At 42.4% G+C, this 14,469-nt stretch overlaps 1 protein-coding gene across 1 annotated transcript in view; it reads left to right on the top strand.

The window, feature by feature from the left end:
- The window catches only part of KLF3 (Kruppel like factor 3), a 20,337-nt gene extending 6,323 nt beyond the window's left edge, over positions 1-14,014 (top strand). Inside the window, exons 2-5 of the mRNA XM_007953532.2 lie at positions 2,258-2,744; positions 3,384-3,534; positions 9,077-9,237; positions 13,833-14,014. Coding sequence (XP_007951723.1) covers positions 2,258-2,744; positions 3,384-3,534; positions 9,077-9,237; positions 13,833-14,014 — 981 coding nt within the window. The remainder of the gene's footprint in view (positions 1-2,257; positions 2,745-3,383; positions 3,535-9,076; positions 9,238-13,832) is intronic.
- Positions 14,015-14,469: the final 455 nt, after the last annotated feature.

Here is a 14,469-nt window from a genome sequence, read left to right as displayed (position 1 = left end):
AACATTTACAGAGCCCTGGTGGCATTGTGATTTAGACATTGGGCTTCTAACCAAAAGGTCAACAGTTCAAACCCACCACTCACTCCATGGGAGAAAGACAAGGCAGCCTGCTTCTGTAAAGATTTACAGCCTTGGAAACCCAATGGAGGTCACTATGAGTCAGTAGAATGGATTTGGTTTGGTTTAATGAAAACCAAAAAAACCCACTGCCATTGAGTCAATTCTGACTCGTAGCTATCTCCACAGCTGTAAATATTTACAGAAGCAGATTGATTGTTTTGTCTTCCTCTCACAGAGCAGCTGGTGGGTTTGAGCCATCAACTTTTGCTTAGCAGCCCAGTGCCTTAACCACAGAGCCACCAATAACAGTTAAAACTGCCTTCTGTTTCCTGAAGGTTTCTTCCTGGTACCAGAATTTTATAAAGCAGGGGTAATCTTTTTTTTTCTCCCACATGTATTAAATTAGTTTCTTAAACCTTCATCATATATACTTTATATGAATTACAAAGATACAAACTGTTGACTGAAAGGTTGGATCGTTGAGTCCACCCAGAGGCACCTTGGAAGTAAGACCTGGTGTTCTCCTGAAAGATCACGTGAAGACCCCACGGAGCACAGCTCTGCTCTGCACATACACAGTCAGAGTCAACTGCACAGCAACAGCAGCAACCCCACACTTACTGTAACTCACAGTATTGGCCATTGGAGGGGGAGGGCATCAGATAATTATGTGTTTAGTCTGTTTCATTATAAGGCCCCACTGATGGGTTTTCTTGGTTGCATCATGAATTAGAATTACTTCAAAATCATAAAAGCACAGAGTTTTAGAGCTGGAGGAGACACACAGTATGTTGCTTAATCACTTTTAACTGTGAAACGTTCAAATATGGGTGATTTTCTGCAGGGGAACTCGACATTAAATTTGACATGTTAGCACCAAAAATTTCAGTTTTCCTAAAGTAACTACAATATACAAAGAAAATGGCTTATGTTTACTTTTTTAGAAAGCTTCAACAGTAAAGATTTTTAAAAATTATTAAGGAATAGAAGTCATTTTAGTGAATATCTTGGCCAAACAAAGATCAGTTGATTGCACACGGGGAATTATTATGGTTGATTTGTATTTAAAGCTGGTAGATGTGAGTTGGAGTCTCCTAACATTAGAAGAGAGAAAGGCATTTGAAGATAATTAGATCGACTTTGGAACAGACCTCCGATTTGGGACGAAACTGACCAGCTTGGTTTGTCCAGGACTGAAGGGTTTCCCAGAATGTGGGAAACCAGGGAAGTTTCAGGCAAACGGGTCTGTTGGTCACCCAAGGCGTGTGATTGTGTAGCAGCTGAAGCCTGTTAGAAGGTACTGTCAGGAAGCCCCGCTTCTCCGTGTTACATGCACGTGTATCATGAGAAGTGTTGAATGTGCCGCTGGGGTTGAAGACACTGAGGCTTGAGTGTTTCCTGCCAGTCCGACCCCATCAGGAAAGCAACAGCATCAGTTTGGCTCAGCTGGTTCTTGGTGAAACCCATGCCGATGATAACCATATTCTTTTCTAAAGGCTCATAAGCTGTTTTATGGTCTGTGTTAGAACTTTTACAAGTATCAGCCTCAACCTTAATGTCAAGATATGGGGGCTATCACAGAATCAAATTTCAGATTTTCCACATGATATGCCCTAAGCTCCTCCGGTGGAGCAGTAGTTAAGGCATTTGGCCTTAACCCACCAGCTGCTCTGGAGGAGAAAGATGAGGCGGTCTTCTGTGAAGATTTGCAGCCTGGAAGATCCGGTGAGATAGTTCTGCTGCGCCCTGTAGGGTTGCTGTGGGTAGGAATTGACTCGATGGCGGTGGGTTTGGGTTTGGTTTACAGTAACCACATTGACCTTCACCTGTTGCTGTCGATTCCGCCGTGACTCATGGTGATCCCGTCAGTGTCAGAGTAGAACTATACCCCATGGAGTTTTTGGAGGTAGATCACCTGGACTTTCTCCCAAGGAACTTTTTGGTGGATTCAAACCACCAACCTTTTGGTCAACAGCCGAGTGTGTGAGTTATTTGTACCACCCAGAACTCCATACATTGCCTTCAGTTCTGTTTATTAGACCACCTCTTACAGCATTTTTTAAAGCCAAGTATGTATCTAAATGAAGTTTTCAAGCCCATGCAATTAAAGGTGCCTTGTTGCATATTTTCATCTTCGTTTGTGTTTCAAGCACACGTACCTTTTTCATCTGATGACATCTTTCTTTTTTCTCAATAGTCCTACCCATCCAATTACATGGAGCCCATGAAGCCGAACAAGTATGGAGTCATTTACTCCACACCTTTACCTGATAAGTTCTTTCAGACCTCGGAAGGCCTGTCGCATGGAATACAGATGGAGCCAGTGGACCTCACTGTGAACAAGCGGAGCTCACCACCCTCAGCTGGGAATTCTCCTTCCTCCCTGAAATTCCAGTCGTCACACCGGAGAGCCTCGCCAGGGTTGAGCATGCCTTCTTCAAGCCCACCGATGAAAAAATACTCACCCCCTCCAGCTGGGGTGCAGCCCTTCAGTGTGCCGCTGTCCATGCCTCCCGTGATGGCCGCTGCACTTTCCCGGCACGGGATCCGAAGCCCAGGAATCCTGCCCGTCATCCAGCCCGTCGTGGTGCAGCCTGTTCCATTTATGTACACCAGCCACCTCCAGCAACCGCTCATGGTCTCCTTGTCAGAGGAGATGGAAAATTCAAACAGCAGCATGCAAGGTAAATGCCACCCCTGACTCACTGTGCCACTCACCCTGTTACGTGCTTGATGGTCACCAGCTAGCCAGGGAAGGGAGCAGAGACCCAGGAGTTGTTGAACTCCTGAAAGGAAATACTCCTCTCGGCCTTGGCCTGAAGTATTCCCTTTTTTTTTTTTTTTTTGAAGAGGTCCCAAGAATCAGGCTCTCTGTTTAATACCATGAGGTGATTGCTTTCTGTATAGGACTGTCAAGTTTGGTTAGTAAGAATCTTAACTTTCTAAATTGCTTTATTGAATGCCAGCATGATTCTAGGCGCAAAGAGGCATTTTAACAAATACTTTTTGATCCGATTTTGGTGATAGCTGATGGCTTTTAACAGTCCTATTTACCAGCTGCACACAGGACAGTGGGGTTGAAAGGAGATAACCAGAAATCGTAGAGAAGGATCATTTACGGCTGGTGTAGGCTCCTCTATATGCTGGTAAAATAAGGGCCATAGAATGAGAATTACCCCTAGATTGGGTTTCCCCTATAACCTTTGCTAAAGGCAATTAAATACTCACACATCATTTTTGTAGATAAGAGCTGTGTAATAAGCTTTTAAAGCTGAAATTGGTCAATTGTATATGGAGTGACTTTTTAATTTTTATTTTTTTAGTACCTGTAATTGAATCATATGAGAAGCCTATATTACAGAAAAAAATTAAAATAGAGCCTGGGATCGAACCGCAGAGGACAGATTATTATCCTGAAGAAATGTCACCCCCTTTAATGAACTCAGTGTCCCCCCCGCAAGCACTGTTGCAAGAGTAAGTATATTTAGGTCTTCCTGGCATTTGTGTGGTAGCATTGCATCTCAGAACCTGGAGTGGAAGCAGTCTTCAACCATGTGATGGGGTGTGGTTTGCCAGGACCACATTGTAGTACGTGGCAGCCACTGGGCAGTGGCCCTGCCCACTGGACAAGATGTGAGACTCGAAAAACAGCATGTTCTTTGTCACACAGACAACAGTGTCACAACAGTGACATCAAGTTTTCACGCACATAGTCATGCATGACCTTGCCACCTTATCACATAAGTCTATTTTGTTTTTCATCCTTTCAGGCTAGCTATACATCACTTTTGCATAGTAGTAATTCTGATGAGTCAATTTGGTGTTCTTCATATTCAACTTAAGGTTGAATTGTGACAACTTTTCATGAGGTGGACACACATTGTCTTCTGAGTTGTCACTTCTGATAGGGTACACGGTTTCTGTTATAGGCTGTGTCTTTAATCAAAGTCTTCAGGCCATCCATAAGCTCAAGACACGCCAAAATAAACCCTATAAATAGTAACGGTAACAGAAAGCTGTCTGTAGTTTAGGGTGGCTCAGCATCGAAAAAACTCTTTATTGCCTGGTCTTTTGTGTACTCTGCCTGCCCTCCAGTGGGAAGGTTGGACTGTATGGGTCAGCATTGAATGGCACTTGTAGGTGATTGGTACAGATTAAATGGTGGCATCATTAATGGAACACTGTAGGTGTTCTTGACTTGCTAGTCACACTGGAGACAGTTATAATAGCTGTAAAAGATGGCTTTGGGATCTGACGTCTTGGATTCCAGCTCAGCTCTATACCATATGTGTGACCTTAGACTAGCTACTTAACCTTGCTACCTCATTTTCTTGTATTTTTCATTATTGGTTGTAATTATTTTTGTTGTTGTTTTAATTGTCTTGTGTAATGGTGCTTTCAACATTGAATTCAGGGGGTTAGCTTCCTAGTACAAAGGCAGCAATTACTGTCATCACAGGGTCCTTTCCATTACCTTCCTCTTGTATCACCTCTTCTCCAAATTGAGAATGTTCTCAAACGTTTTGCCCACCTTTGTACTGTGTCTTCTCCATTCCATTCATTTACACAGTTAGCTCGGAAGCAGAACATGATGTCTCGAGTTTTAGAGCAACTGTTTTCTGTTAACTTCAGATGTGTTCTAGATGTGTCCATGATTAACCTACGTAGATGCCTTCCTAGTAGTTCATATATTAGTTGTTCATTGTGCCAAATCATAGTCTTTTTTTTTTTTTTTTTGTGGTTGTCTTAGTTGTCCAGGGTTGCTGTAAACAGAAATACCACAAGCAGGTGGCTTTAACAAGGAGAAATTTATTTTCTCACGGTTTAGGAGGCTAGACATCTGAATTCAAGATGTGGGTTCCAAAGGAAGGCTTTCTTTCCATGGGCTCTGGACAGAGGTCCTCGTCTTTCTGAGCTTCTGCTCTTAGGCAGTCTTCATGTGCATGGCATCTTTCCTCCCCCAGCTCTGCCTCCTGGCTTCCTCCTTCAGTCTCTTTTATATCTCAGAAATGATTGTCTCAAGACACATCCTACACTAATCCTGCCTCATTAACATAACAAGGACGACTTATTCCCAAATGGAGTTGTAACCACAGGCATTGTTGTTGTTGTTGTTATGTGCCATCCAGTCGGCCCCAACTCATATAGAGGTTAGGATTTACAGCACATGTTTTTGGCAGACACAGTTCAGTCTGTAATGGTTGTCTCTATGTATTCCCTGATAGATGAAGAAGAGAATGAATCTCTTCGCCCAGCCACACCAGCTGGGAGGGAGAAGTCTGTGATGCAGTTACACGTTACTACTCTGTGCAGTTGTGTAGTGCTCCCCCTCCTCTTGGGGACAAAAGAGACTTTCAGGTGTTTTCAAAGGAATTATTTCATTTTATTCCCGTCACAAAGATGTGGGAGTCAGAGTATATTGAGAACCAGTGAGCCAAGACATGAGGTAACTCACCTGTAATCACACTGTTAGGAGTCCCCTGGGTGGTACAAATGGTTGAGTGGTAGGCTACTAACTAAAACGTTAGTGGTTCAAATTCACCCAGAGACACCTTGGAAGAAAGGCCCGTTGATCTGCTCCTGGAACATGACAGCCATTGAAAACGCTGTGGTGTGCAGTTCTCCTCTGACACACATGGGGTCACTGAGTCACAGCTTGGCGGCACCTGGTTGGGAGACCTGGGCATGCATGATCTCCTGCTTCTGGACGAGTGCTTTTCCCCCATCCTGACCATATCTAGCTGATTGCATCTGTGCTTATGTACTTGGGTGAAAGAAAGAATAGAGCAGCTAGACAAAATGTGCACGTCCTGTAGGCTGAATTGCTTCTTTTTTTGTGAGGAAAAGTGTCTTTGGGAAAGTGACTAGCAACCTGGCATGGACTTGTAATTGTTCTTACACAGGTGATGGATAAGCTGCTATAAAACCAAATATAGCCAACTGCCCACATAGGGACCCAGTGGCTGGAAAAGGATTATTCCAAACTCTAGGTTATTATAAACTACAATGGGAAACAAAACAGAAGAAGAATATTTGAAGACAAAACACTGTGCTCTGCATGCTACTGAAAAGGAAATATTTTTTCCAGTTTTACTAAGATATGTTCCTTTAATGATCTCAAGCCCAGTGGCTTTTAACGATCAATGAGTAATATGCTTATTTTAATGCTGACGTAAGAATGCATTTTGATCCTAAAAAAATTCAACAGATTAGCCACAACTGGGACCTGTACTCTTGAAGGAATTCTCACAGATGTGATTAAGTAATGTCTTGGAGGGTACCCAGTAGCAGCCCACAGAGCAAACCAGCTGGCCAGGAAAGAATTACTTGAAACCAAACCCCTAGTGCCATTGCAGTGAGGCAGCCCCAATAATATTTGCATTAGAAAACTCTTCCTTTCAAGAGGTAGACTCTAAAATACAACTTTGAAATCCATTGGCTCCATCACACAGTTATAGCTTTAGAATTATTTTTACGGGCATTCAAACATACAGCAGCTTCCTTTTCTTATGCAGTATATTTACATATGTAAAAACATATTTAGAACAAAAAGCTGGAGGACAAATTTTCCCCATTTAGTGTTGTGTGTGTGAATTGTAGCAAACCAGAAAGGAGGTCAGCTTAGCCCAAACCAATTACCAGGTATTTTACTTTTTAAAGCTATTCTAACCTTTTGATTATAACGATCCCAAATGACGTCTCTGAAAATGAGAAGTGGGGAGACCAAAAAGGGTAAGATCCCAAGACCCTCACCTCCAGCCGTAGCCTGCACCAACCAACATCAGGCTTTTTGGAAATGGGACTGTTAACAGGCTTTCATGGGGGTGCTTCATTTTGAGATAAACATGAGCTTGTGTAGAGATTTTGCGGTCTGGTTTTGGGACATCTCAAAAACGCATTGAAATTAAACAACTGTCGTGTGCTAAGACCCCAGAAGCATGAGGAATTTCTGAACCTTGAAATATGAAGAGTTACTATTTAGAAGCCTCACCCTGGGATGGGTTTTGTGCACATTTACAGCAGCCTTCTGAGATGATATGGTCATCACCCCCCACTTTACAGACAGGAAACCGAGGCACAGAAGATATGTTGTCCGAGGCTGTCAGAGACAAGGCTGGGATTTAAAGTTAGAGTACACAGCCTCTCAGCATATCTTTATATACAGAAGGAGCAACTGGAAGAGTAATTTGTAATTACTGCCCAGAAACAACTTGACAGATTCCCATAAAACCTGAAAATTAGGAGAGACTTCTAAAGTCATCTGGATACCCTGTGTTGTGTCCCAAAGGAATAGCAGATCAATTTAACCATTACATTTTCCCCCCAGCATTTCATTCCCTGAAATTCTCGTCTTAATGAAGACAAACCATTTTCATTACATAGCTTTAAAGTTGGGAGCTTAAAATAAATTGATTATGTTTTTCTTTTTATGGAAGGGTTTTAAATTAATCATTCAGCTTTACACAGCTATCTGTCCATTAACCTCTGAATTCTCCATTTTCTCTGATCCTTGTCTAAACGTATATGTAATTGAAGTCCTTGTTTTTTCCTATCTCTCATTCACTTTTCCATGTATCTAAATTGGCTGTTTTATTCAGGGTAGGGAGGTGAAGTGATACTCAAAATTGACTGTTTTTGTTGCTAATAATAAAAGTATGAGAAATAAGTAAGGTCCCTTAAAATAAAGGCATCTTCTGGAATTTTCTTAGTTGCTTATTAGCGTGCTTGGAAAAGTATAAGTGCTATTGATAAGGGAGTTACATCCACATTTTTACCAAGACCAAAAACAAGTTTCGCTTCAAGGACTCCCTTTTGATTTTTATGACTAAACTTTGTTATTCTTTTTGAGTCTCATAAATTTGGGTGTTTATTCTCCTCAAACTCTTTCCTTTTCACCACTCTTTTTTCTCCCCATACGCACTTGGACAAAATACTCGAGTATGGTTGTTGGAGTCCTATACTGCAAATTCAAATTAAAAAAAAGTCTTTTGTTACAGTTGGAGGCCAAACATAAGCTTGAGAGGTATCAGTTAATCAGAAGGCAAACAAGTGAATGGATTAGACCCTGGGAAGCTTGAGAAAACTTAACAGGCTTTTCCCAATCTACCTTTCCTCTCTTCTCCTCTCCTTGACGAAAGACAGAGCATTCATAGGAACGATGTTCAGTGGGATTCGACTCCAAGCCCACCCTAAGGTGTGCAGACGCAGGAATATGAGTCTGTGGGAACAGTCAGGGATAGGGAGAATGCCACGTGTCCCGAGACAGCGGGTTCTGCGCATCGGAGCCAGCATCCTCAGTAAGGGGCTTCCTTGCCCATTTCTCATCGCTCACAGGAGTGAAAGGTTTGAGTTTGTGAAGACAACAGTGCCCACTTTTCTTTTTGGAAGAGCCAACAGTTAAATGTGAACTGGCCATCTTTCTTAAGAGACACATACTAAATGTCAGTTATGTAAGGGGTCCATTGTAGATAGGTCCTGCAGTATGGTTGCCTGAGCCTTAGGAATTTGACCTTTTACATTTTTTTTCATGAATAACACAGAATGAACATCAGGCCAGCCTGTGGGAAAGTGTCATATAGCATTAGTGTTCAGCACTGCCGAGTACCACAAACGTCTATAAGTTGGCAAGTTTTTGTCGAGGGAAAAAGGCTCTCCTAGACCTTTGTGCCTCCCTCTAGCGTAGCACTTAACCCTTCTTACTGTCGTTACTTATCTACATGTCTGTCTCCCCTAGAGTGTGAGCTCCTCGAGGGCAGGAACCCTGTTTTTATTCATCTTTGTGTCCCGGTGCCAAGCACGGTGCCTGGCTCATGGTAGGTGCTCAATAAATGTTTTGTTGAATGAATATAGCACAGCTTCTTGGGTTGATCAGCTAATTTCTTTTTGTTTATTTTGTTGGGTTTTTTTGTTTGTTTGTTTGTTTGTTCCGCCCAGTGTTGTTAGTGCTTTTAGTAGACTGAAGAAAAGGAGGGGAGTCATTGACTCCACGTTTTACACTTAATGTTGACTTTTGTAGGAATCACCCTTCGGTCATAGTACAGCCAGGGAAGAGACCTTTACCTGTGGAGTCTCCAGACACTCAAAGGAAGCGGCGGATACACCGATGTGACTATGATGGCTGCAACAAAGTGTACACTAAGAGCTCTCACTTGAAAGCACACAGAAGAACACATACAGGTATTAGAAATGCAAGACTCACTTCCTCTTTCTTCTGAAAAAGGATTGGCATGGAATGTTAATGACAAAAGTGCTATCTTTAGAGGTTATTATAAGGAAAATTTTTCAGGTATCTTGAAAGTTACCTTGGTCATCTATAGATGTCTCTGTCAGCTGCTAAGATGAAGTTCTTGAAAATGACTTTTTTTTTTTTTAACAAAATAGAACAGAGTCAAGGTTAGATATGTAACAGGGTCTCTCACAATTACTTGCAAGGATTAGTAAGGCAGAAGGGGATGGAATCTCAGAGAACAAAGAGAAGAGTGTTCCTAACTGTTACCCTGTGTCCTCGGGGATCTGGCCTGGTGGACTATCATCTAACAAGCATACGTGGCCAAATTCAGGATAGCAAAGAGAAGTTCTTTCTGCAGAACAAATAAATGCAGCTGTTTAATAGAAATGGAGTTAAAATAAGACCAAATCTAACAAACAAACAAAAGAAAACTCACTGACATCAAGTCGATCCTGACTCTTAGTGATCCCCTTTGGGTTTCCGAGATGCTAATCTTTACAAAAGTAGATTGCCCAGTCTTTCTTCCATGGAGGGGCTGGTGAGTTTGAACTGCCAGCCTTCTGGTTAGCAGTCAGAAGCCTTAGGCACTATGCCATCAAATCATTTGTGATTCATGGCAACCCCACGAGTACACCCCATGCCAGGGTAGAACTATGCTCCGTAGGGTTTTCAAACGTTAATTTTTTTTTAGAAGCGGATTGGCAGGTCTTTTGAGTCATCTCTGAGTGGATTGGAACCAACAACCTTTTGGTTAGTAGCTGAGCACTTAACTGTTTGCACCACTCAGGAACTCAGAAGTAAAATAGAAGACGGTTAGTAAAGGAAAGAAAAGTGAAGAAATCTGGCTGCTGAGCGTTCTCTAAAATTGACGAATTTCGGTGCTGTTGCTTGCCGTATTTATTAATTCCTAGGGGTGTTTGGATCTTGCCTACTATTGAATATAGACAGTATACAGCCAGATCGTATAAAATTTGATCTAGAGGTGAAGAAAAGGTACAATGGTTGTAAGTACTCCTGAACATTTTGGTAACAAATGTTTTCATTGCACTCAGTATTAGTGATTAACTTTTATAGTAAGTCTTATCTAATCTCAGACACCTCAGTGTGAAATGGTAGTATGACGACAATTTACCTTTTTGTATATTTTCCTTAACTCAGACTGTGGATTATTTTTCTGAGTATTGTGAGTCATTCTTCTAGGAATATTTGTTGAAAGAGGAGTCTGGTGTTGCAGAGGAAAGGGGAAGGAAAGTGACTAGAAGAATGGAAGGGAAGTTTTTCAGTGAGTCCTAGAGAGGAGGGCAGAGGGTAAGGAGAGAAAGCCAGCCTACAGCTGTTCTTTTGCAAGTGTCAGAAGATGCTGAGGTGCCCAGGGTTACTGTTAGGGTGCAGGCCTTGGCTTAATACTATCCTGGAGAGAGCTGAGGGTTGTGGGTGAACACCCTATCACGGATGCCACATTTGTTGTTGTTGGTTGCCCTTGAGTTGGTTCCAGCCCTTGGCAGCCCGATGTGTGCAGAGTAGAACTACTCTGAAGGGTTTTCAAGGCTGTGACCTTTTGGAAGCAGATTGCTTTGGAGATGCCTCTGGGTAAGTTCGAACTGCTAACCTTTTGGCTTGTAGTGGAACATTCAACCATTTGCATAACCCAGGGACTTACACAGATTCATAAAAGCATTCCCAGGGCAGTAATGGGACCTAAAAGGTAGGTGTCATCAACTCCCAGCTTAAGGTTAAAAAGACTTAGAATTTTTAGATGGTGATTCAGCCACTCCTTGGAAGGAAGGTTGGGCAATCTACCTCCGTAGTGATACTGCCTCAGACCCCCAAGGAGGGGTCGCTATAAGTCGGATCCAACTCGAGGGCAATGGGTTTTTCAGATGAAAATGCCTGTTCTGGTTCCCTAGTGCCGCTCTGACGAGAAATAAGCCACAAATGAAATGGCTTGAACTCACAGGAGTTTCTTCTCTTACAGTTCGGAAGGCTAGAAGTCCGAGTTCAAAGTGCCAGGCTCTCGGGACTGGGTGAAAGCCACTCAACCTTGGGCTTCACCTCTGCCTCTTTCTCCCAGCCCACTGAACTGGAGGCTTTTCTTCACTCAAGCAGCTCCTGGCTGCTGAGGCTAACAAGCCCAAGGTCAACAAATAAAATGGCACAGTCCCGATGTTTCCAAACCACAGGGCAGGCTATTAATTCAAGTCCATTGTAAGTCCCAAGGTCGACAGAGTATGGCAGGCTGCTGAACAATGACATGGCTACATGCAGGGTCTAAGTGTTCCGCAACCTTGAGACCATTATTTGTTAGGATCTTCATGCTAATTGTCCTTGTCATCTTCCCATAGGGGTATTTTATTCCTCCATAGAAAATGATCCAAGAGGAGCAGGTTTTAGAAAGGGGAGGAGTTACTATATTTTCAGTACTTCTAAATTAAAGCATCATATTTTGGAGTAAATGATACATCTACTTCCGAAAGGTAACAGACATTGAAAACCCTATGGAGGGCAGTTCCACTCTGAAATACATGTGATCACCATGAGTTAGAACCAATTCAGTGGCAACTGGTTTAGTTTTGGGTTTGGTGACTGGCTAAAAAAGAAAAAAAAAAATTAAGATGCTAAATGCCCTGATCAGTTGATAGAGACTTCATATTTTTAGAAAACCAATAAAATACCATAAGTTTTTCATTTGACCTTCTCATTAAATGGATAGCAGTGCATAAGATTAAGCTTCTCAGGAGGTTCAAGACTTGGAAATATACAAATAGAGCTTATTAAGTTATTCATTCTATTGTTGTTAGGTGCCATGGAGTCGGTTCTGTCTCATAGTGACCCCATGCACAGCAGAACGAAACACTGCCTGGTCCTGCACCATCCCCACAATTATTGCCATATGTGAGCTCATTGTTGCAGCTACTGTATTAATCCATCTCATTGAGGGTCCTTCCCCTTTTCTGCTGACCCTCTACCAAGCACGATGTCCAAAGTACATGAGACAAAGTTTCACCATCCTCACTTATACAGAACATTGTGGCTATACTTCTTCCAAAACAGATTTGTTTATTCTTCTGGCATCCACTGGTATATTCTGTATTCTTCATCAGCACTTAATTGTGCTGATGAAGAATCTGTCCATAGACCAAGAGGCAGTCGTTTGAGCAGAACAAAGGGATGCTGTGTGGTTTAAGATCAGGAAAGGTATGTATCAGGGTTGTATCCTTTCATCATACTTGAATAGTCTGTATGCTGTGCAAATAATCTGAGAAGCTGGACTATATGAAGAAGAGTGTGGCATCAGGATTGGAGGAAGACTCATTCACAAACTGCGATAGGCAGATGACAACCTTGCCTGCTAAAAGTGAAGATGACTTGAAACACTTACTGATGAAGATCAAAGACTACAGCCTTCAGTATGGATTACACTTCAACATAAAACAAAACTCCTCACAACTGGACCAATGAGCAACATCATGATCAACAGAGAAAAGATTGACGTTGTTGGGATTTCGTTTTAGTTGGATCCGTAGTCGACACCCATGGAAGCAGCAGTCAGGAAATTAAAGGACGTATTACATTGGGCAAATCTGCTGTAAAAGACCTCTTTAAAGTGCTGAAGAGCAAAGACATAATTTTGAGGATGAAGGTGTACCCAACCTAAGCCATGGTGTTTTCAGTCGCCTCATGCATGCGAAAGCTGGACAATGAATAAGGAAGACTGAAGAAGAATCGATAAGTTTGAATTATGCTGTTGGTGAAGAATTCATACTACTAGTAGAGGGCAGAACCAAATTATTTGGTAGCCCCTAAGCATGAATTTCAGGAGCTCTGGTAGCATAGTGCCTAAGGCACTGGATTGCTAACCAGAAGGCTGGCAGTTCAAACCTACCAGCAACTCCTCGGAAGGAAGGTTGGCAATCTACTTCCGTAGTGATACTGCCTCAGAAACCCTAGGGGGTGTCACTATGAGTTGGGGCCAACTCAACAGCACATAACAACAGCAACAACAAGCATGAATTTCAGACTACATGCAGGAGAAGGCAGTGGTAGAACTCTCAGCTTCCACTGGGAGACCTGGGTTCAATTCCTGGCCAGTGCACCTCTAGCACAGCCATCATCCATCTATCAGTGGGGGCTTATGTGTCACTCTGATGCTGACCCGTTTCACTGAAGCTTCCAGGTAGAGACTGGGAAGAAAGATGTGGTGTGCATGGGTCACCATGAGTTGGAGGCCAACCCATAGCCGCTAACAACAGCACACATTAAGAACACTTAATGACAGCACACATTAAGAACGCTTACAAGTGGTCCCCTTTTTTTAGTAGAGAGCTAGTTAAACATTAAGAGAACTAATTTTTTTTTTCCTTGCTTGTCCTGTAATGATGTATAAAAGCCCTGTGGTGCTAAGGGCTAAATGTATAATCAGATCTTGGAAATAATATTTGTCAAGAGCTTTCAGAGCCAAAACCTTACTTTTACTGACTTTACTAATTAATATCCTTTTGGTTTCAGAAACATTAAGCTCTGTTCTTTTTCCTTTTCTCTGCAGGAGAAAAACCCTACAAATGTACATGGGAAGGCTGCACATGGAAGTTTGCTCGGTCTGATGAACTCACAAGACATTTCCGGAAACATACTGGAATCAAACCTTTCCAGTGTCCAGACTGTGACCGCAGCTTCTCCCGTTCCGACCATCTTGCCCTACATAGGAAACGCCACATGCTAGTTTGAAGGGCTCCGTCTCCCGCCTCAACGTGACTCCCCACTTTCCTGGCTCTCTCTCTGTCCTCCCTTCCATTGTCTAACTCATTTTTTACATGTACATTTTAATTTTGATTCAGCTGGTCTGAATCTCTGAATTTATATCATTCAAAACTTCCATATGGTCAACAGTAGATGTGCTCTAATCCTCCCTCTCCTTACCACGGGTCAGACCTAAAGAATGTGAACACTTTTTCTTTTTTTTTTTCCGGGGATGCTAAGCAAACCCTTCTTACAGATATGTTTAATGTACTGAGAACAAGGGAACTTGTAAACTAACATAACTAGTTGTCAGTTTTTCCGTGTATTCCTCAAAAGAATGTCCAAGTAAATGTATTAGAAATACGGTATCCAGCCTGCTAGTCCTTGCCAGAGACATTCGTATCTATGTGCCCTGTGATCACGTTGTGCGCTCGACAGTGAGG

The sequence above is a fragment of the Orycteropus afer genome, unplaced genomic scaffold (genome assembly GCF_000298275.1).
Source record: "Orycteropus afer afer isolate SDZICR_OR568_19922 unplaced genomic scaffold, OryAfe1.0 scaffold00399, whole genome shotgun sequence".
Lineage (NCBI taxonomy): Eukaryota > Metazoa > Chordata > Mammalia > Tubulidentata > Orycteropodidae > Orycteropus > Orycteropus afer.
The sequence above is the reverse complement of the archived record's forward strand: the minus strand, read 5'-3'. Positions and strand labels throughout refer to the sequence as shown.